The 24631-nt window shown below is 40.9% G+C and overlaps 1 protein-coding gene across 3 annotated transcripts; it reads left to right on the forward strand.

Moving 5' to 3' along the window:
* The first annotated feature begins 1315 nt into the window (after positions 1-1315).
* LOC311497721 (HHIP-like protein 1) lies at positions 1316-22665 on the forward strand. Of its 3 annotated transcripts, none has more exons than XM_084558088.1 (15): positions 1316-1592; positions 1740-2576; positions 9329-9593; positions 10237-10516; positions 10655-10780; positions 10876-11019; positions 13641-13753; positions 14409-14549; positions 14809-14883; positions 15116-15242; positions 15413-15558; positions 16175-16256; positions 17152-17234; positions 17853-18173; positions 20239-22665. In XM_084558088.1, exons 2-15 carry the CDS (start codon positions 2268-2270, stop codon positions 20970-20972), a joined length of 2946 nt encoding a protein of 981 aa, XP_084414214.1. In that variant the 5' UTR covers positions 1316-1592; positions 1740-2267; the 3' UTR covers positions 20973-22665. The 3 variants fall into 3 exon arrangements, with proteins under 3 accessions (XP_084414214.1, XP_084414215.1, XP_084414216.1); XM_084558089.1 differs by having other exon boundaries at positions 1816-2576; XM_084558090.1 differs by lacking the exon at positions 20239-22665 and adding an exon at positions 18943-19366.
* Positions 22666-24631: the final 1966 nt, after the last annotated feature.

Genomic DNA, 24631 nt, shown 5'->3' on the forward strand with positions numbered 1-24631 from the left:
CTCTGGAGATAACTGTGCAGACTCAATTTCAACTGTGATGGCTTACTCACATAAACATTCACGGACAAACACAAACACTTTAACACAAAATGGTAGAGAATATTTATGTTAATGCATCAAAACTGTGATAAATCTCTGAGTTGTATAACTCACTAAGTGTCCATTTGTCTGTTTAATCTACGGAGCATCAGGCTGTGGATTATGTTTCCGTCCATGAGCGCAGAGTGATAAAGTGTCCCCCATCCATATGGGAGTCACTCTCTGATGTGAAAGGTGGCTCTGCAATAATGGGACACAGATGGTAGTGGTATGTCTGTGTATATACACACACACACACACACCCCTACAAACATAGAAGCCACATGCACATGGATGCACTGCTTGTCCATTGTGTGCACATTTTATTAACATTTGTGTGACAACACCAAAGGAAAGGGTTATTCTGTTGAATATTTAATGCAAATCTCCAAACTCTTTAATAAACTCAATAGCCGTTTTGTTGCCTTTGTGGATACTGTTTCTATATTTGCTTATGATTATTTAAATCTGCAATAACTGGCACATTTAAGTTAAAGCTCTTTAGCCACAAAACAACAACAACACTGGCCAGTGTTCGCTCTTTTAGCTCTGTTTTAGTCTCCACCAGCGAATTAAGTTAAATTTCTTTGTTCTTTAGCTGCAATATGCTCCACTTTGTTCCCCAGTTGGTCACTTACTTTATCATCTGGCACTAAAAGAGTTGTGTACACTGAGTTCTTAGCTTCTTTTTTTGCTGAACACAGCTGCCTGCTGTGGTGCAAATGAGAGTGCACTATAAAGTCTGCAGGACTGAAGGGATCTAAAAAAGTGAGGTGATGACTGACTTTGTTGATTATAGCTACTTCAGTAAGTTATGAGAAGATAACAACGTCCAGATTCATCAATAGTAAAACTGTCAACAATGTGAAATGATGCGTCAGCTTTTAGGTTCTTTTACGACTGATTTCTTTTCTTTCAAGATGGAAACAATCCAGCAACACATAGGCCTACTTGAAGCAGTGTAATTAGATGCAAATGTTGGCCCGTTGTTTAACATAAGATTCAGGTTTGGAAATGCGCCTGGGGAATCCATTGGTCTCTACTTCCAGCACACGTCCCGATTCATCTGACCACGCATACACACACATATACACACACAAACAGCAGCGTGAGTGAGTCTGCCTGGAAGCGGTAGAGACAGAGAGGAGGTCTGGGAATGCTAAAGGTGGGGGGAGCTCAGAGGGAGGAGAGCTGGAAAGCTGCAACTCCGGGGCTATATGGACCGCATGCTATGGGAAGGAATGCACGTGTCTTTGTCGGAGAGTGAAAAAGCAAATGAAAAGAGTAGAGGAGGAGGAGGAAAGAAGCGAGGAGGGTGGGATCTCAGCTGAGACTGCAGCGTGGCTCTGTGTCTGAATGAAAGAACCTCTCTCTCTCTCGCTCACGTTCTCCTCCTGTCTGTCTGTTTATACGGCTTGTGCACGCTGCAGCAAATGAGCAGATTGAAAGCAAACACTGAGAGACCCTAGGACTTCACGCTGGAAGTAACTACTTTGCTAAGGATTCGGCTGAAGGTGAAGCTTTCTATTTTCAAAGGCTTTTTTTTAGATTTGTCCTACATTGAGCTGGATTGGCTCTTGGTAATTTGACTACTTTTAACATGCAGGAAGGAACTTAGGAAGTTTCAATAATAATAACTGGAATATTTTTTTTTTTTCCAGGAATTCTGTGTTGTGATCTGCAGGTGTTTGCGCAGATACTGCATGATAAGAAGTGAATCTCATCTTCTCACCACAGGATTTCTGGATATTGGTTCTACCAACCTCCTGGACTTCAGATAAAGAGAATTCACCAGATCTTGATCACTTTGACCTTATTTTATCTTTCTTGCGCACACCTTTGGGTCAGCCTGCCACATACGTGTGATGTGTGTGTTGATCGTTTAACCAGAGCAACCCTGAGAAGTTTATAGGTCTATGACCAACTTGCAGGCAGGTGTGATGCTGGGTCAGTGTGTTTGATACACACACGTATAGTTGCCTCAAAGCAAGGAGAACAGAACAAATGAAATGAAAACATGACATATTCCCAAATGTCAAAGAAACCCTAACTTTGAGTCTCATACCTGCGCTTCAAACGTGCTGGTGGAGATGTAACATTTCTGTTTTCTCACACATTATACTCAAATACCAACAACTTTTACTTCCCAAGACAAACTATCTTGTACTATAAGACAGCCTATTTTCACCATGAGCCTACAGAGTTGTGTTTTGCTCCGCCGGTGCATCTTGCACAGCTTCTCCCCTCACTTACTCCTCCCCGTCCTGCTGCTGCTCCCCCAGGCCTGGTGGGGGAGCTGTCACCCCCAGTGTTTGGATTACAAGCCTCCGTTTCAGCCCAGGCAGCCACTGGGCTTCTGCAAAGAGTATTCCAAGTTTGGATGCTGTGACCTGGAAAAAGATGAGGAGATATCACACAGGTTTTACGCCATCATGGAGAACTTTGACCATTCTGGTTACGTAACCTGTGGCAGATACATACGCAGCATCCTCTGCCAGGTAAGAGCAGTGATTACTATGTATGATGATGTAACCAAGCTTTTTCATCTTTTTCATCAAAAAAATTGTTTCCCAATATGCGTTGCAGTAACAAACCCCAGGTTTTGTGATCCCAAATAATGCAAATGAATGAAGCCTTAACCTTCATCTAGGATGCCAATATGTTAAACCTATGTGGATATTTTGAGAAGTTCAATACAAAAGCATTTGTCTCTGGTTTGTTTTGCCAGCTAGTAATTCCATTTAAATAATTACTCACCTCCTGGAAAGAAAAGTTTCAAATGGAGACTTTATTCTCATTTGTCATGGGTGAGAACTGCAGGAAAGGAACCAACAAAACATGTGGTTTAATGGCTACATGGAATAGTTACTCATGCTTAGACAGTTTTTTTTTTTTTTTTAAAGTTTGTAACTGTGCTGTTATGCAAGTTATAATTGCACCAAAGTAAATAATGCCGTGCCACTAAGTGGACTTTTCAACCACAGTCTCGAGTACAGGATATACTGAAAACGTAATCACAACATTAGCACAGATCCAAAAGAGTAATGTCAAGGCACAACAGGTGTATTTTAATACACATATTACTTCATAATGTGTCACTGGCTAAGCTCTTTCTTTTTCAGTGTATACAGCACTATCCTTCATGCCCTTTGGATTCCCAGAAAACATGTGTCTTTCAAATGAAACACAGGCATGAGTTAAGCTAGGGTCACAGGCGTGGGTGACACCACACAACTTTCACAGTCTTTACAGATTTTGAAAAGACTAGGAGCACACACTAACAGACTGGCTTCAGCAGATGTTTGTATGACAACGGAAAGACTGGGGATCACACACTGATCACGGACTATATAATTTGTCAAATCAAATAAAGCCTCTCGCGAGGGTGACAATTGTGGTGTGCACTGCCACCAACATTATGTAGGCACCCCTGCCACGACTCGAATAGTCTCTCCTCCTTTTCTATGGTCTAGGTTCACCACTCTCCCACTCTCGCTGTCTGCCATTGTTATTTTGATATAATTTCCCATCATCTTCTGACATTATTTCCCCTGTCCCACCTCTCTTTTCATTGGCTGTCGGCAACATGTGTTTGCAGTTGGGTCGGTGATCAGTTCACACCACCCAGTTGCGTCCAGATTCGGCTCAAAACATTCAAACATGTTTGATTGACTGTGACTGGGTTCTGCTCCCCTCACACTCCTGCAGATTTGCGTCTTCACGCCCTCACACACTAACAGATTTTTGGGCCAACTACCCGTGACTTTGCCCATCTAGTGCAGACTTCGCCCAACTGGGAATCGTGGGTAAAATTAGGCAAAAAAATCTTGCAGTGTGTCCTCAGCTTTAGTGAAACAGCATTAGAACAACTGAAAATGAAATTCAGTACAGTTCAGCAGCTCCTATTCTATGTTACTGTTTGTTTTCTTGGGAATCCCGCATTATCCACTTTAAAGCTTTAATCAGAAGGTCCAGAAACCTTTTAATTTTCTGGACATACATGAAACAAAGACTCTGTACTTCCCTTTGTTGTGGGATGGGAAAACTTATGTCAAACAATGAGCAAAATTTAGCAATGAAACAGAATCAGTTTCTTAGAAGTAAAATAACAATATTATCTTAATTGCAGAAGATCACAAACACTGTAATTTCCTCCGGCTAATATTATTTTGTTTAATGAGTGCTTCTATTTCAGTACAGCTGAGTTTTAGTTTCTTTTCTGAGCCTTCTAATCTTAAACCGATTCCGGCTCTGAAATCCAACCTCTCCACCAGCGGAATGAGCCTTGAAGCCAGTCCCACTGACTGATTGCATAATTTGGTGCTGACTATGCAGCTCAGACGCTAACTACGTGCAGATCATGAACGCAAATTGAATGATAGGTGCAGTACAAATTAAGCCTGGCCCATATACTTAAGATAAAATCTTTCATTTTGCAGAAGCCAAAACAAACAAGCTCATGGGCTTTTCCACAAATAACACTTTTAGCTTCGGTATCAACAGGAAAACAGTGAGGGGGGGGGAGCTGCAAGTCTTCCCAGCAGCTTAATGCATCACACACTATGTAAAGACAGTGACGAATCCCTGACTCCTAAAATATAGGTTTCTAACATTGTGATAATTATAGCCTGCTCACTTCTTTCCAAGCAGTGCAGGCTACGTCCTGAAAATAATGACAGCGCTGCAGTGGATGTACAATTTGCAGCTTGTTAGTTTAGTTTGACTATAGGTCGAGTTCAGAACAATGTAAACGTTGAGAGGGAGGTTACATTTTCAACATCACATACAGATCCCATTTGTACTTAAAGGGACCTTAAAAGTAAACCAGACGACTGGTTGCAAACAAACAAATTTCTTTTTGCTTTTAGTTGAAGGGATAGCTAATAAAGTCAACTACAGCTCTGAGATGTGTGGCTGTTCTTACTTTGATATTAGGATTTCCCAGAAACCCTTTGTTTCGACTTTTTTGAATTGTTTTCTCTTCACTTTGTGGCTTTTTGCTCCCAGTTTGATGGTTTGAGGTTAAAAGAGGCCTTGGAGATGGTCAAGTTACTCCACTACCAGGGTACTTACCCTGAGAAAACCAACCACACTGAGGCCCTCTGTTCCAGCTGCTCTACAGGGGCTTCCTGGCACTGATATCAATCACACATTGAAGCGGGAGAGAGAGAGAGACAGGCAGGCGGATATAAAGAGAGAGAGACAGAGGGCAACATCGGGGTGTGTTTGTGTGTGTCAGGGAGACAAGAGGGAGACTGTCACTGTCCTGAAGCTGAACTGACCCAACAAACAACCACTTCCTCCTCTGGCCGGGGGTACAGGATATATCAAGTTCCTGCAAGAGAGGGACCGAAAGAGTGAGAGGAGGAAGAAAAGCAAGAGACTTAGGAGAGGAACCAGAGAAGATATCATCAGGCAGAGAAACTAACAACAACAAACTGATTTAATATGTCCTTAGTTTAAACATACTGTAGTTTTGTGTGTGCTGCAGAATAAACTGTGTGTGTATTAAATCAGCAGTTACTGGTCAGACTTTATCTGCCTTTTTGGTTTAAAACAAAACAAGATCAGAGAATTAATTGTGGGGGGAAATGCTTAATTCCATAATCAGATAAACCGAAAACAAACACATTTAATTAGTCGTTTCCCTTGTTGCATTTTAAAGCACCAAAGCTGTGATTGTAAATTAACTTTATCACTGTGTGTATATACAAAAACGGTTTAGGAACAACTCAAAAACATCAGCACAAGGTGTTGACCTGGCCTCCAAATTCACTAGATCCCATACTGATCAAGTATCTATGGGTTGGATTCGAACAAGCCTGATCCACAGAGGCCCCTCCCCTCAGCCCATAGGACCCAAAGGCCTCCACTAACAACATCCTGTTGCCAGACACCACAGGACACCCTCAGAAGGCCCATGTCCATTCTCTGATGAGTCACAACTGTTTTGGAGGCACAAGGAAGACCTACACATTATGGTGGTCATAATGTTATGCCTGAATGGTGTATATTTGAGTGTGCATGTTTTAAGATGGTGTCTCGGTTTAAACAGTTTCAAAAGTCTCACTTGCTGGAGACAGGAGCACAAAGATGTGAACGTTAAGGTTTCCGAGCAGCACATGAATGCACCGCGCCGCAACATATCTCACACACAGCATCCAACATACTGCTGCGTCAGTATCTCACTACAGCTATTGTTTACAGTAGCGGGATGAGACTTCGACGTGGCAAAGCTACATCTTCTCTTTTTTTTTTTTCTTTTTTCTTTTTCTGGATTTACCACCCATCTGTTTGCCATGACTCTCTTCTGTCTCCCAACTCTAATAAAATATAGTCATTCGGTAAAGACCGGGGAGTTAGTCAGACAGATGACACTAAACAGGACGGAGTTTCTCAGTCTATTCTGAACTAAAGCGTAAACACCAAATTATGGCAGTCTGAAGTGGCTGCGTTGTCGGGGAGCAGCTGTTAGCAGTTAAATGTATTTATCCTACCCTATGATAGTAGAGCTTAAAATAAGACTGTCTCACAACAATGGCCGGTATTTCAGCTTCAACAGGTCTAATAAGAGAGGTGAGGGTGATGGGTACTACTGTAGCTGTAGATCAGTGGCGGCAAGGAGTCTAAAGATTTAAAGAATTACTTGACACGCCTTTTTTTTTTTTTTTTTTTTTTACTTCAAACCTCTCCCATTTTGTCCAGTAAGCAAATCTAAACATCTGCAGGGCTCTTGCCAAAATACAGTTTCCTCAAGTTTAAATCAAGCCTCCATCTGCACCACATCCCAGTTTAATTTCACTTCCAGCAGCTTCAACAGAAAGCCTTTATGTTGAGCTAAAGTAATTCAACACAGTCTGTCTCCTTCTTTGGTCCACAATGATTTATTCATTATCAAATATTACAGTTGGATAAATTTAATAAGTAGATCATTTTGCGTGGCCTCAAGATAATAAATAAAAACTACAACAACACGCTCTACTACCGATATTGATAGTGAAACATGAAGAAAAATTATTAGGGATTATGTGGAGTATCGGGGGATACAGTATAATGATACACCACGTGAAATGCAATGCATTTCCTGGATTCTTTTACTCAGGCACTGGCTAAAACTTGATCCTTGTTTAAATGCCTCCATGTTGGGGACAGCTGTAGCCTAACACATTAAGTTTTCAAGTTGTACATCATATTCTTGAGAATTCACTGTCCCCAACGTTTTTAAGGAATTTCTCCAAATTTGATACAAGCACCCACTTGGACTTAAGGATGAACTTTAAACTCTGCGATCAATTCCAACGCTCATTATGATATAATGTTAGACAAATAGGGTAAAGGTCAAAGGTCATTTTCACTATGACATTATAATAGTCTGCGAAAACACTTTTCTGGCCATTACCCAACTCAGAAACAAAAGGGGAGATTGTGACCGTATTTGACTCTTAGGTGTCCACCTTGAAACTGATTGTATAATGTTGCTCTTCTCTGCAGCCAGGTTTAAGATGTGTAGGAGACATTCAGGTTTTGTAATCTGTAACTCCTTTGCAGCAACATCCATATGTGCAGCGTTGTCCACTCTCATGGCTACAACTTTGTGCTCTCCCAGAATCAACTTAATTGACCAAGCATGTGGAACTAGCCTGGTTGGCAGAGGCATACGGCGGAGAGGTGCCAATTCTAGTTTTAGCTTATATAGGAACACTGCCACAAGTTGCCAACTCCGAATGCGTAAATCTTCCCAAAGAAAGACAGACAATTACATCTTTTGTAAAGCCTGAGTGAATGGCTTACCAAAACTGTAAACCAAAAGCATATATTTCTGGAGTGAACAGTCATTTTCCATCTTTTCCCAGTAAGAGAAGTCAGTCCCACTGCAATCAGCCTCCTTGTGAACTCTTTGCATGGGTACAACTTAGCAAACTGGCACAATTAAGAGTACACTGAAATAGTTACTAGCAGTTTGTCTTTGTAATCAGTGGATCATCTGGATTTTTACTCAACATCAAAGGCAGGATATATAAACAGTGTCAGAAAAGATTGAAATTGTGATTATTGCATACAGCGTATAGGAACCTAGACAAATTATTAAATAAACCGACACACTGTAGGCCTTTATATCCACAGTGAGACCCAACCACACACAACAGCTTCTTCCTGTTCTGTCTTTGTATTATATCCATAATTAATAACGTGTCACAGTTAATAGTGCTATTTGGGCTCAACATGCACAAAGAAAAGAAAACTAGAAATAATTTAAATCAGTCATTTAAAGTACAAGCTCACATGCATTTGCACTGCTTGTAGGGTTTGTATCAAAATATACAAGATTTGCACTTTTAATGAAGATCCTTTTTCTTTTATGATTTTTTGAGACTTAACCAATCCCTTACATAATTTTTTGGAACAAGAGCAGTTGCCTCCATTTGTAAAAGTGAATAAGGTTAAACACAGCGCTGTGACATGCACGCCTGCTGTAGACCTAAAATGACAGCTAGTCCAAGTTCTTTTGATCTGTGCTAAAATATTTAATCATTTTGCCTCAAGCTTCTCTACTTTTCTTCTTAAATGCCAAAAACATTTTTTGGAAAGGCATACTGATCTTAACTTAAGACTCATTTAATTTCTTGTGAATAATTTGTTTCTCTTTGCTGGTTGTAATCCCACTTTTACCTCGTTTCTTTGCTCATGCAGGCAATGGACACGCGCTGACCTTGCCTGACACCGTCCTGTACTTGCATTTCTTTGTATCAGTTAACCATCTGGTTTGCTGGTTTCTCATATTTTTTTGTTCTGCCAAAGAATGTACAAGAAAATAAGTGATCTTTTGCTGCTCGGGCTCTTTTCTCGGTGATGATCGGTTAGGCTGTTCTGGCGCTGAGTGAAAGCGTGCCAGTCGACCACATGATGGTTTGGGTGTTGTGCCTCCCTGCGCCTGCAGCTCACCATTCTGGGTGTGGACAGTGTGGTTGTGACTTAATAACCGAGTGGACCTTCATGGGATCCATTTATACTAAGTTTCTCTCAGACAAGCTGTATATAACCCAGGTCTGACCACTCATAAGGATGCGGTGAGGACTTTCAGCAAAATGAGTACACAAATCTGTCCTCTGTTTACATGATTCATAGGCTCTTAACTCTGAGATAAACCTGTCGGCTTAAACAAGAGCAAGGGTGTAGATATCACCACTGATATGAAAATCCATTCATTCCAGATCAGCATTTAATCAGTGGTTTTTGTTTTCCCCTGCAGGAGTGTTCTCCATATGCTGCCCACCTGTATGATGCTGAGGATGCCAACACACCTATGAGGATGCTGCCTGGGCTGTGTGGGGAGTACTGCTTCGACTACTGGCGGCATTGTCGGTACACGCTCAGCCTCCTCCTGGAGGACATGGGGAGTCCTGGGCAGTTTGCAAACCTGACTGTCGCAATTGAGGAAGATCGCAGAAAGTTCTGTGATTTTCTGGAGCTGAAGGACAGGCAGTATTGCTATCCTAATGTCATGACAAACACAGGTATGGAGTTCATCAAAGGGCACGTACGCAACACAAAACAATATGCGTCTACATATGATTTAATGCTGGGGAGGAGATGAGAAAATAACAACCATGAATTGCCGAAACAGCTGTAATTGTGCACTACTTTTCGGTTAATATTAATATCAGTATGCTTACTTGCTAACAAAGGCATGCTAACAGAGGGATTTTGATTTGATTTGAATATGTTAATCTTTATCCGTTAGCTTGTTGCATTTGCTACATAGCAAAAAAAGGGATGACTGCTATTTTATATTTTATTTAGGATGCGCCCATTTCTGCTCAGTGATTGTTTCTTTTTGGATCAAAGGGTTGAGCCTGAGAACTCACTTTGGCTATGTTTCCAACAGCCTAAATAGATGCAGGATATACTCTGCACATAAGAGAAGGCTTGTCAGTAGTAATTGTGGAATTAAATTCATGCAAGACTATGCATTTTTATATCAACTGTGAGAGAATCTCACTACATCATGTGATATTGACTTTTTTTAGAAACCCCTATAGCACATAGAGCTTAGACACATTTTAAATATACTTACATTTAAATATAGATGTCCGTTAGTCCCCTCTTCATCTTTTCGAGTCTCTGTCTCTTCTCCTGTGTTTTTACTTCTGCCCTCAGAACTAAATGCGAACCTGGGCTCGGTCCGCGAGGATCCCAAAGGCTGTCTGGAGTTGTGCTTGCAGGAAGTTGCCAACGGCCTCCGTAACCCCGTGGCCATGATCCACGCAGATGATGGAACTCATCGCTTCTTTGTCGCCGAGCAGCTGGGCTACGTGTGGGTGTATCTGGCCAACGGCTCCAGGATCGATCGTCCTTTCCTCAACCTCACGCAGGCTGTCCTCACGTCGCCTTGGGCTGGGGACGAGAGGGGATTCCTCTGCATAGCGCTGCATCCAAGGTGCATACTTTCATAATGATAGTCCCAGGTCTTTGCTGGGGTTGTGTCCAGAACTCCATGGCCGCTTTTTGCACTATTTAGTTCTCTATGCCTGTGTAAAACCTGGATATTTGCCATAAGCATTTTTTCTATTCATAGGTTCACCACTGTCAAAAAAGCCTACGTGTACTACTCTGTGTCTGTCAAGAGGGAGGAGAGGATACGAATCAGCGAGTTCACGCTATCGACACATGATGAAAACCAACTAGACCATTCCTCTGAGAGGTACGTTCTCATATATGTGTTTGCAGTGAATTCACAAAGGTCTCAAATGACAGACACATACAGTACTCCTCCTCTTCTTATCTCTCCTGCCGCAGAACCATCCTGGAGGTAGTGGAGCCGGCATCTAACCATAATGGAGGGCAGCTTCTCTTTGGTCATGACGGATATCTGTACATCTTCATTGGTGATGGTGGGCGAGCTGGGGACCCGTTTGGAAAGTTTGGCAACTCACAGAACAAGTCAGTATAATTTAAGTAAGGCATTTGGCCATTTGGGAGCTTGGAGGATGACAGGCTTCTGTTGAAACATTAGAAAACAGTGGTGAATATATCAAAACAAACTATTTTATTCATTCCACGAGAGTTATAAGATACAAAGCCACTGCGTGAGCAAAACGCAATGATCAAGAATCTTCAGGGCTCTGTGTCATCCCTTTGACAAATCCCTTTGATTCCTCTAAGAAGCTGCTCATCATTCTGCTCAATTTTTACCTGCCTCCATCACACTTAAGATCCTGGCTACAACAACAAAATACCAAAGTCAAGTCAGAGCAAGTAAAGAGCCAGCCAATCCTCCCAAGACTGACGCCAGGTTGGTTCATTTTAAGACAAATAAAGTCTAATTAAAAGGATCAAAATTACGGTGAGCATCGCTTCTAAACTGTTGCTCGGTGGCAGATTTAAATGATAGCTTTGCACAGATTAGAATCCAACTTGTAACTTAAAGGGTATAATTTAAAATTTTGTTTGCACATGTGTCTCAAACACATACTCCTGATGCTTGAATGGCTCTGTAAAGTACGAGTTTAATAAGATGTCAGTGTCTCATCCTAAATAATACGTCTAATACTGTCCTCACATGTTGGTAAGTAGCAGGACTGAGTGCAGAAAACAGAGAGAATCATCAGTGCTTTCTAGTGAGCCACAGATGTAGATGGGATAAAAGTTAAAAAGTCAAGGAAAAGTGGCATGGTGATGTGTTTAGGCTGAGACCGCTGCAGACAAACCGCGTGCACACAAAAAGTGCAGGGCAATTTTTGTCTTACACTGTGTTGTCAGACAGTATTACTCACCTCTCACAACAAGGCCTTTACCTTTAAACTATTTCAGTTCAATAAATATCTGTTTCTTAAGGCAGAGCATGTTTGCATGTTTGCATAAGAGCACAATGCTCTAATACTGCACATTTTTGCCATTATACTATCTTTCAGCTGTAAAATAGACAGACAGATAGCTAGATAGATAGATAGATACTTTATTTATCCCACTGGAAATTCAGTGTCCAGTAGCTTCATCACATACAAACCGGAGGAATTACAGTCGAAGATATGAAAGATATTCTCCTCAACCTGTCCGTGGAGCGGGACAGAGACAGCAGCCTGTCACTGAACAAGCTTCTCTGCCTGGCTATGGTGTCGCATAGAGGGTGGTGGACATTGTTCATGGTAGGCCAGAGTTTGTTGAAGGTCCTTGCATCTGATACCACTGATGTCAGGGACTCCAGCTCTGCCCCTACTACAGAGCCCGCCTTCTGTATCAGCTTGTCCAGGTGCGAAGAGCCCTTCTTCTTAGTGCAGTACACCACAGCATAGAAGAGGACACTGGCAACGATAGTAGAACATGTCCAGCAGCTTCCGGCAGATGTTAAACGACCATAGCCTCCTGAGGAAATAGAGACGGCTCTGACCTTTTTCATATAAAGAGTCTATGTTAGCCGACCAGTCCAGTTTGTGATCCAGCTTTCAACACGCAGCAGCTGAAATGTTAAGTGCTAACAACTAAAGGAAAAAATGTTGAAAGTGCAAAAATCATTGTGGTGCAAACAGTATACACACTCCACAGTGCTCCAGTAAAGACACTTGCAATAGTTATATTGTGTATTGTGGCAACATGTACGCTTGAGCATGAGGTAAATTAGATGTGACTGAAATTAACTACTGACACAGAAAGCAACCATGTCTATAGACAGACTAACACTTATTATCCATGTTTTGTTTTGTTTTTTACCTGAGACGTTGACAACCTTTCACGAGATATGTATAGCTGAGCTGTTTCTGAGGGGTTTTCTTGACAAGCTGTAATAACTGTTTTGGGAGTGAGGGAGGGTCCACCCTGCCAAGTCTAATATTGACACAACACATCGTGGACCACCACACTACCACCACCGGTATGTGGAGAGGAGCGAGAGAGAGAGAGAGATTGAAAGCAGTTAGAGAGCGCAAGGTGGGATAGGAAAGACTGGAAAAGGTCTGAGTGGCCAGTCTTTAGAGAGGAGAAAGGTGGAAAGTCAATGAGAGGAAATTTTCAGGCTGGAAAAAGATGGAGGGAGGAACGGTAGAAAGAACATCAGTCTGAATCAATGATTCTTTTACTCAAATGATAGACATAAAATAAGCTGAGGGGAGAGTGGATAGACATTAAGGACAATATACCAAGTGGAGAGGTGCCTATGAGGAAGAATACTTTCTAAATTAATTTGTAAAAGATTAAGAGAGTGAAAGGAATGAGCAGCCAGATTTTTTTACCATTTGACATCATAGAAGTCTTGCCTACCCCTGACCAAAGCCCTAAAATGCACCCGAAATGTACAAGATGTCTCTTGCCATTTATTTGCAATTGCATAATATCACATGAGAATTAGTGTTGCTGCTAAAATTAAAAGCAGGGAAAAATGTTGGTACTAACAGGAAAAAAGCACATGACAGGAGCAATGGGACTCTGAAGTTAAAGAAACCTAAAACAGATTCTCGTCAAAGCGTTTATGTTTCTGCCTGTAATATCACACTCACTCAGCCTCTGTCAGGTAATCTTAGACTTTAAGCTTCTCTGATCCGTTGTTGTCTGCTGCTTTCGTTTGATAGGTCAGCGCTTCTTGGCAAGGCGCTGCGAATTGATGTCGACAACAATGATGATGGTGCCCCGTATAGTATTCCCTCCGACAACCCGTTCTTGAGGGAGAAGGACGCAAAACCTGGTAAACCCCTTAAAGTACACAGATCAGCTACAACATTATGATCCTAATGACCTAATATTGTGTAGGTCTCCTTTGTGCTTCCAAAACAGTTGTGACTCATCAGAGAATGGGCATGGGCCTTCTGAGGGTGTCCTGTGGTGTCTGGCAACACAATATTGTTAGTGGGGGTCTTTGGGTTCTATGGGTTGAGGGGAGGGACCTCTGTGAATCAGACTTCTTTCAGTGCATCCCACAGATACTTGATCAGTTTGTGATCTAGTGAATTTGTGTCAGGTTGCATCCTGCTGCTGCCATCGAGGAATGTCATTGCTATAGATTGGGGTGTGTGGTCTGGTCTAGGTGGGTGGTTCATGTAACATCCACATGAATGGCAGATCCAGAAGTTTCCCAGCAGAACATTGTATTGTCACAAGATGGTCAATGTTATTTACTTCACCTGTCAGTGGTCATAATGTTATCGCTGATCAGTGTATAATTCATGTGTGCAATCCCTTGGGACTGCCTTCTCCTCATGTACGAAGATGGAAAATTGCTGTTCATTTCAGAAATATATGCTTTCTTGTTTACAGTTTCTGTAAATTATTCATTCGGTTCTCGCAAAAGATGTAATTGCGGTTCTTCCTGCATCTTTCTTTCTTTCTTTCTTTCTTTGCAGAGATTTATGCATATGGAGTTCGCAACATGTGGCGTTGTTCCATTGACCGTGGTGACCCCGCTACAGGCAGCGGCAGAGGCAGGATGTTTTGTGGTGACGTGGGACAGAACAAATATGAAGAGGTGGACCTCATTGTCAAAGGTATAATGCGTTGAGTTTAAACAAAGATTTTGATTATCATATTGACAACATTTCTTTCCACCTTAAGTGAAATAACTAGGGACAAGCAGATAATGACAAAATGTTATCTTAGCACGACTGTTAGAGTCCTCTTTGTCTGCTCTCTAATAATTAAGGTGAACAGGACATATTGTTCCAGGAGTGCATGGAATAAACAAGATTATGAAACAATCCCATTTGGAAGAAAGTGTGCAATGCCTTTTTGTATATTTACTTAAAGGTGGCAACTATGGATGGAGAGCCAAAGAAGGCTTCAGCTGCTACGATCGCAAACTATGTCAAAACTCATCTCTTGGTGAGTCAACGTTCTGGGCTGCTTGGAGCGCATAAACTAAATCAAGTATTTGCACAGATGGACTGAAAGTAGACTCTGCAAGTGCATATTTTTTATTTTTTTCACTTACGATCTAAACAACTGAGAAGGTTCACGTTGTAACAGCATGTGTGCTGATATTGCTCTCTTAACTATAACTTGAATAGCATTTATTCAAAGTGTAGTTTTTAAATCTGCGTTTATGCCTTTGCAGATGACATCTTACCCATCTTCGCCTACCCACACAAGCTGGGCAAGTCAGTGACAGGAGGATACATCTACAGAGGTTGTCAGATGCCCAACCTCAACGGTCTTTACATTTTTGGGGATTTCATGAGCGGGTGCGTGTTTCCGAGTGTCATAACTTGCACATCTTCTGAGCCAGTCTGCACAGGCTTGATTTCATTTTGACAAGTAAAATAATTCATGTATATGAAAGTATTTCTGGGGACAGGTGTGAATATTTGTGCTTGCGTGCACACACAGTACCTCCATCTGTTTTTCTGTTCAGGCGTTTGATGTCTCTTAAGGAGAATGCCACCACAGGTGAATGGCACTACAATGAGATATGTATGGGACGAGAGCAGACCTGCAAATTCCCCAAACTCATCGACAGTTACTATAAATACATCATCTCTTTTGCGGAGGATGAAGCAGGTAATAACCTAATAGTGCGTGTCTTGGTTTATCTCGCATGCATTACCAAGCATCACACCCCTTATTAAGACAGGCTATATGCAAAAGGAAGAGATAACCTAACCTTCAAAGACATATTGCAATTATTCAATGCAAAACAATGAGGAGGCCATTGAAGTGTGCCAAATTAAATTATCTTCCTTCGTTTCTGAGGACTAAGGAGAAACATTAAATCTGCTTTAAATTATAACCATACTGTTGATTTACTAGGAAAAATGATTCACACATGTCAGTGTCCTCAAATAATGTATTCCATTCTTTCTTGGAAACTGTCTGGAAGCATATTTGATTCCCCCAGTTTTTTAACCTAATATATAATTTGAAACTTGTCATGTGTCTCCTGTTTCCCCCTTCTCTATACTTCTCTCTCTCTTGTTTTGCTATTTTCTTCCTCTCTCCTCTTCTTCTTTGTTGGTGTTTGTTCCATCTGTGTTCATTGTAAACATAATAATCCTTCTTTTCTTCCCCCTTGCTTTTTACCATCTGTTCTTTCTTATCATAATTCTCTCCTTCTTCTTCGTCTCTCCACGTCTGCCTGCTACACTCCTTTTTTTTTTCCCTCTGTGAATCTTTCTAGGTGAACTGTATTTCTTGGCCACAGGAGCCCCAAGCGCCACAGCCAGAGCAGGAGTCATCTATAAAATTGTGGACACTTCCAGGTGACACATCATTTGTGATGGAGATGGTTGGCTACTGCTGAATATATGTGACTGTTTAAGGCCAGCTCTGTATAAATATCACCAGAAAGGAAACTATCTTTGTTCAAAGCTTTAGGCCAAGTGCAGAGCTTTTACATATACATTAACGCCCTTACTAAAGGAAGCTCTTGCTAAATGATTGATTCAGCAAATTAATGCTTGGTAGATCTCTCTGTATTTTACAGTATACTAGTTTAAAAGCTTTTGTCTGGTACCACTGGTACAGTGGGACTAGTAGTAGAAGGTAACAACTGTAACAACTGAGACAGAGTAGCCTACAGCAGTTTAGAGTATGGCAGAAAAACAATAGTTACTAAAAGTAACCATGGTTCTATGAAGTCACTGTATTGGCAACCTGAAAAAAACAAACAAAAACAGAATCAACAAAACACTTGAGAAAAGTTTCTGATCATCTGGATAAAAAAGAAACTCAGAGGAATAATTACAGTTGAAGCAAGAAGGCAGCTGTTTAGGAAAAGCTTGGACCACCACTGATGTGGCTGTACTTCAATGAATATTGTGGAAAAAAGAGAAAAGACTGATGATACTGATGTGTGCAGTGGCTGTGTGTAATTATTCTCACCCCTAGAGGAGGGAGACAGAAGTTCCACACTTTTAACAGTGTAACAGGATTGTTTAAGTCAATAATGTCTGTTAAAGAATAAGTGCACAAGCAATGTATTGATGTTTAACTTTTGTCATTTGTCATTTTAGTTTTGTCTGGGCTCTTTTCTTTCAGCTTTTTCTGAAATATCAATATCAGTTTCTTAAAAAGTGGGAACGAGCACATATACATTACCTGCTGCGTGCATTACATATTACATATGTGCTAATTTTGTCTTTCTTGACCTCAAAGGCGAGCACCTCCAGGAAAATGCGCCATCAAGCCTTCACCTGTTAAGATAAAGGGAAAACTGGTTCATTTCTACCCCAAAGAAGGTAATAAAATATTGAAAATAACTTTGCTTGTTTGCACTTTCCTAGTTACCTCCCGCTCCACTTTTAGTTTTAGTATGGATTTTCCCATCTTTCTTTTGTTGCTCGTATAAAAACAACAATCTCTCATCTAAAACTAGATTGGCACTTTATTTGATTCAAGCCCTGCCTTTTACGTTGCAGTCTCATATATGATTTCTTTTACAAATGTGCCACATGTGGTTAAATGATATGGGCATACAGAATGTATTGATGGATATAAATCAATTTCAAGCTCTGTCCTCCTCGGCAGAAGGATAACAGTCATTTATTGAAGAGCTCTGGGGAAAATACGAATCAATATCAATGTGGATACATACGCATTTTCCTGTTTTCACATTTGTAAGCATATAATATATATGGGCTGGGAATTCAGTGTCCCTGAATGGTCAATGGTAAACAAAAAATTGAGGTGATCTTATACCTGGGACTTTGCAGTTGTGTGTGTTTAGTTGTAAGTAGTTTGACATCTTGTCAGTCAAAGAGGAGGAGCAACAATCCTGTATCAAAGTCCAGAGGTGTTGGCACTGTACAAATGTTTATTCTTTGTATTCCTCTTCTTGTCTTTATTCCTGTTTGCAGAGTTCGTAATCAACAGGAAACCAACCACCACACCTGTTCCCACGACGACCACCCCAAGAACTACAACCACAAGGAAACCACCAACAAGAAAGTTCCCTATAATAATAATAAAACCACCGATGCCGACAAGAAAAACACCAAGAAGATTGCCTCCACCGCCACCGTCGACAGCAGCAACAAGGAAAACGACAAGCAAGACGACGACGTTACCGGCAACTACACCAACTAGTAAAGCAGCAATTAAAACAACAATAAAGCCAACAACCGCGCCTACAACTGTCCAGATGGCCATAACTACAACTCCTGCCACCACACCCACTGGTAGGCCTACTGGTGTTTATCAAGCCAGCTCCACTGATTACCCACCTTTTAGCCCATCTGTTAACCAAACCACTAAGTTGACCGTTAGGACTAAAAATAAATCCAACAATAAACACACCTCGATGCGGGGAGGAGCCACCAGCATCAAAACAGGTGGTTTCTTCTTCTGCACTCTACTTTTTTACATTTTAACAATCTAAAAGTTAAAGTAACGATCTCGGGGAATAATCTTAAAACAATGGTTCTTTGCAATTTATGTTCAGTCGCTGACTAGCCTAGCTTAGCTGTGCTCTTACCGTAGTTGCTTTACGTGTAAGCTGCAGGGTTTCTACAAAAAATCAAATAAGTTAGAAATTAAATAATTAAATAATGAAAGATTTGGCAGCTTATTTCTAGACAACTTCCTCCACTTTTGCAAGGTAGATAAGAACACACTTTTATTCTGTTTAACGCAGTTTTATTGCATAGGCATGATACGTTCTTTGACGAATGTCTTTTTTTGGTAAACGCTAAAACGTAAATTTACTGTAAAAACACCTTAATTTATCTTAAATTATTGAATGGGTTGTTTAATTATTAATGTATTAGTCATTAACAAATATATAGTGCTCAAAATCCATTACAGTGCAATAAAAAAGCTTATTTTAATTTCTTTCTTAGTTGTTAAATAGCCTATATTTACCTATATTACCACTCCTGAGATTTCTCAAAATTTGTATGCATTCAAACTACTAATTCTTTGATGCATTTTATTTATGCTTCTTATCAGTCTTTCCACTTGCTTTGCGACATCTCTGCGCTGGAAGAGAAAATACATCTTGCGGGGAATCGGAGATTAAAGTAGTATTTGCAACATTAAATGTTAATAAAAGTAACTGCTATGAGACTGTTTAATGATAAGTTTAATATTAATCATAGTAGTGTTTCGTGTCTTATTTCTTTTTTATTTTAAGTCATAAGTTCCCCTGTTCAAATATAAACTTGGGATGAGCTATTTGCACAAGACTTTGTCAAGCTCAGGTACAGTAGAATTGGCTTCCCAACGTTAAACCTGCTAGCAGGCTGTTCTTTGGCTGGTACAAGAGTCTAAAGCAGGATAAAAAAAAATTTTTTTAAAATAGCTTATTTATGTGTTAGGTATTTGCACTACTTTAATTTAAATCAGGTACTTTGGCATTATTTATTTTGAATAAACGGATCTGCATCAGCCTCAGTTTGGACATTCATCCTTGTGTGTCTGTGTCTAAGTCGCTCCTTTTCAAGTCTTCAAGGATAACGTTGCTGTTTGTCAAACACTTTCAGTTCTGAAACTATGTTTACAGTGAACACAGATGGAACAAAAGTGTTTTTTTGGAAATCTGCTTATACACTTTCTTGCAAAGGGGGTAAGAAAATCTGTTCAAATTTAGGTAGCAACAATTAGCCTGTTGACTTAATTTAGAATAAATCCTGCAAACAGCGTATAATATAGCTAGCTTGGCTCGCTGCAATAGTAAGAAAAAATCTAATGTGGTGAACAGTCAGATTCAGTGATTTCCCCAGTGCAGATATATCAACAACACTCTAACATCGATACAAGCAGCTCAGTTCCAGTCACCGTTGTTCAAAGTAATCGTTGAGTTGTCACTGAATTGTGTTTTAGCAACAATTTTCTCAGACATTACAAAGAAAACTAAAGTACAATCTAATTTTCCAAACAAGTTTACAGCTTCATTCATTAATTTCCAACTTGAGGCCAGCTTAAAGTTGGAAGAAGTCTCTTGAACACCACGAGAGGTGGGCATCCATATAGTTTCTTCTTGTGAACATAGTGAACACAAGCATGTTTAAAAGCAGAAACGTTTTTGTTTTTTTTTGTTTGGGAAGAAACCCGTTGGTTGTGTCCAGTTTCCAGAAGGCTAACTAGCTGTTGGAAGTAGCCTCTCAGTTTACCTGACAAGTAGTATCTTCTCATCTTGCAAATAATTACCCAAAATGTCCGAGTCTTTAAAAAAAACAAAACTAAACAGCACATTATTAAACTACATATATTCAAATAAAGAGGGTGATTCTGTCTCTCCCTCAGGTTATCGCGCAGCCGTCATGACGGCAACCTCTAGGATTGCTCAGTCACCAGTCATCACAACACCTTCAACAAGGAGACACCGGAGACCCCATCTGCAGCCCCCTAGAACCGCCTTCAAGCCTTTAACCACACCACAGCCTCCCCCATCCACAACGTCGCTGAAACGATCCCACATGGGTTTGAGCTCTACACCTAATCCCCGAGCACTGACCACAGTGTGGCCACCGTATCTGAGCCAGAAGCCTACTGTGTCACCCCTGAGACCACCAATCAGCACCACACTGACTAAAACACAGGAAGAGAAGCTGCGTCTTGGAGAGAAGCTGGAAAACGCTGACGCAGGCAACCAAGTGTATAAGAGGCCCAGAGGAAGAGGCAGAGGTCACGGTCACAGGAGAGGAAGGCCCCGGGCTGGCTCTGTGCGACTCGTAAGCGGTGATGGTTTATCACATCGAGGAAGACTGGAGATCTTTATCCGAGGGGAGTGGGGGACGGTGTGTGACGACCTTTTCAGCACCAAGGCAGGGACCGTAGTGTGTCGACAGCTCGGCTACACAACAGCGCTGGCGGTGTTGAAGAGGGCTGCGTTCGGGGAGGCACACAGCAGCATGAGGATCCTTTTGGATGATGTGGAGTGCGAGGGTGGGGAGAGATCGCTGCTGGAGTGCAAGAGGTCCAAGGTTGGGAGACACAACTGCACACACGGGGAGGATGTAGGGGTGATCTGCGGCTAGCCAAGAGGAAGTAAAAATATATGAAGAACAGGCGAGACAGAGGAATGCATGGTACTATAAGTTGTGTTCTGCACATTTTTAAGCATCGTTTTTAACAAGGTCAAAATCTCCATTATTAGTAGTGCGTCATTTTTGCATGTTTTACATATTGACGTTGTAGTTTTCATTTCACACCCACTGCTGAATGCTCATGTTACCTTATACTTTACTTCCTGTCCACTTTTAGGAAAGAGGAGTGAAAGAAGGGTATCCCCCTTCATTAAACATTTCTCTGGCTTTGTTGGGTCTATATAAATCCAGTTCCGCCTCAGCTCGTTGTTGTGTAAAAATGAACCATCCACATATTGGAAGACCGCAATTAAATAAAATAATAACTTATTAACTAAATCATAATTCCAAAAATAGAGGAGCTCTCACAGATTAATAGAATCTGATTTGATGAATGCCCACTCATTCTTAACACCTATGTAGGGAAGGCATGGTATCGGCATCTAAGATAACAGCTGGAATACACTGATCAGCCACAAAATTAAAACCACTGACAGGAGAAGTACATAACATTGATCATCTTGTGACAATACAATGTTCTACTTTTTGGCATTCATGTGGATGTTACTTAAACATGTACCACCCACCTAGACCAGACCAGACACCCCCACCCCATAGCAATGACACTTGATGACAGCAGCCATCCCCAGCAGGATGCAGCCTGACACAGACACAAACACAAAAACAGTTTAGGAACAACTCAAAAAAACATGAAAAACAGCACAAGGTGTTGACCTGGCCTCCAAATTCACTACGTCCCAAACTGATTAAGTATCTGTGGGATGATCTACAGAGGCCCCTCCCCTCAACCCATAGGACCCAAAGGCCCCCATTAACAACATCCAGACACCACAGGACACCCTCAGAACGTCCATGTCCATTCTCTGATGAGTCACAACTGTTTTGGAGGGACAAGGGAGTTCTAAACAATATTAGGAAGGTGATCATAATGTTGTGGCTGATTGGTGTCATCTCAGATTAATTGTAGTTATCACATCAAAATAAATCTGCACAGAGATGAGACCTACTACTTACTACCTACTATCAGGAAAACTGTTTACTCACCCAAAGAAACATAGCTGTTGTTACAGAATCAATATCTGATGAAGGTTTAGTTGCCTATGGTATGGTACATATATATATTATAAAAACAAAGATGATTTCCTCAAAACTGGTTGAAGTGAACTGAGCAAATTTTGGACAAACCTTAGCAACGTTCTAGCTGACTTCATACTGTATATCTCAGCAAAAACAGATGCTATTAAAATGATGAGAAGACATATTTTTGTATTGTACAATTGCAACAGATTTATTTTCTAAAATAAGTTTTTTAAATACTTTTGATATTGCTTGAATGTAGTTTGAAGAGGCAAGTTGGTGCTTTAACAAAGAAATTCTGTACGATGAATGTAATGAAATGTTTTCACTTTAACGTGAAGAGATTTGAAGGCACAGGGGGCCTGTTATACGAATAAAGTTTATTGCAAAATTGTTTTTTGTCTCATTCTGTATTCTTCTAAATCTGTATCCCAATGAGCTGAAGGACAGTGGCTATGGTTTCTGAACTTAAATTACATGTATATGCCAGGCACTACCTCCTTGCAAGTATTATCTGTGTAACAGACTGTTTTGGAGAGGATACCTTGTAGGCATTTCAAATATTCAGCGACATCTTGCTATGTGAAGCTGAATTTGTTTTGGGGGTGAGGAGGTCCAGCTGTCCACCCTTCTTATGTAAGGCATTGTCAGACAGATGGAAGACAGCCCTGAACAGATTCCAGCGTCGACTTCGGCTCTGAAGGAATCACAGTTCAGCGAGGTGGAAAATGGCAATCTAAAAACCCCAAGTCAAACTGTCTTCTCTTCTTTTTAATTCCTCACAGTTTCACACCAGTCACCACGTATTTTAATTGACCATGGACTTCAGTTGTGTGATTATAAAAGCAAACTCAACAGCCTAAAGGGCACACAGTCAACAAAAAGGGATAAAAAAATAATCAGTAGGTGGTTAACTTGAACCCATACATTGGTCAGTATAATGTAAATTATTTATCAAAAAGAAATGATCAGATTAATGAATGAATGGGTAGAAGATGTGTTTGCGCTAATTAAAAGTAAATGAGTCTCATGTCATGCCTTGACCTATGTACATGGAGATTTCAGCAAAAAAATACAATCTGGCCTGCCTGCTGATTATGTGAAAGATTAAGTTAACTCCACTGGTATGTTGCCATTTCTGGGACTGCAAGTGACACATAGATCTTAGTGAGTTCTTGTTTTGTCAGACATAACACTGAAAGAAAAGCAAAACAGTTCAACTGTGTAAATTTCTCTCTCCCGTCGGAGAAGAAAAATGTGCATCTAGTGCATGCTCTGTCTGGCCGACACAGATGTGTCATTACATTACACATGTATGCCTGTCTGTATACAGTGTATATTGGTCTATTTAAAGAATGCTAATGCATTTTTATTGGCAGATACAGCACAGTATGGGTTGAGTGTGAGTGTTTGCGTCGTCTGTTTTGTGAAGTCTAACATGCAGCATGCATCAAAAGTAAGTTTGGTAACATACAAATGTCGTTCTCACAATTATTAATTTAGTTATAAGAAACAAATATGTGAAACTGCAAGTGCATAGGTGATATCTTATTGTCTGTGGATCGGACCAATAAGTATCTGGGTCTACAGCTGTATCACAAACCGGACTGGTCGACTAACATAGACTCAGTATACAAAAAAGGTCAGAGCCGTCTCTATATCCTAAGGTTGTTTAATATCTGATGGACGCTGCTGGACATGTTCTACCAGACTTATCGTTGCCAGTGCCCTCTCCTACGCTGTGGTGTGCTGGGGAGACAGCACTAAGAAGAAGGACACCTCGCGGCCGGATGTCACAAGCTGATAAAGAAGGAGGGCTCTGTGGTAGGGCAGAGCTGGAGTCCCTGGCAGATGCATAGCAAAAAAACTAAAACATATACTGTGTGTATGTGAAGTCTCCACAAGAAGTTACGTTACAATAAATAAAGGTTCGTCATTTAGAAACAACCACAAATGAAACGATTTACATTTTGAGCCTGAACTGAAGTTGAATTAACAGGAATCTTTCTTTCAGACCACTAGGAGGCAGTCATGTATAATATTATCGTCACTAAAATAGAGGAACAGCACAGTCCCATCATATTTCTCTTCACGTCTGGGTTTTGACTTTCCTGTGACCCTGTTTGGTTTTCCTTGTGTTTCATGTTTTTATTTTGTAAAGTTCCTACTTGGTGTTTCTTGTCTTCTTTTACTTCCTGTGACTGACGGATTGGTTTCTCCTTGTGTGCTCTGCCCTCATTCGTTTCACCTGTCTCGTCACTCCTCTGCCCATGTGTATGTATAGCTCTACCTTTCCCTTTGTTCTCCGTTGAGTCATCTGCTGTGTCACCCCTGTTAGTTCCTCATGCTTCTTGTGTTCCCAAGTCCTCATTTCGTGTGTATAGATTATCCTGCCATCCCTGCAGAAACTTTTGCCCTTGTTTCTTTTCATTAACTTAGCATAGTACTAGATTTCCGACTCCTGCCTCCCCTCTGTGTCTTGCACTTGGGTCCTACTGCTACAAAACCCTGAC

This window comes from Chelon labrosus (assembly GCF_963514085.1).
Source record: "Chelon labrosus genome assembly, chromosome: 13".
NCBI lineage: Eukaryota > Metazoa > Chordata > Actinopteri > Mugiliformes > Mugilidae > Chelon > Chelon labrosus.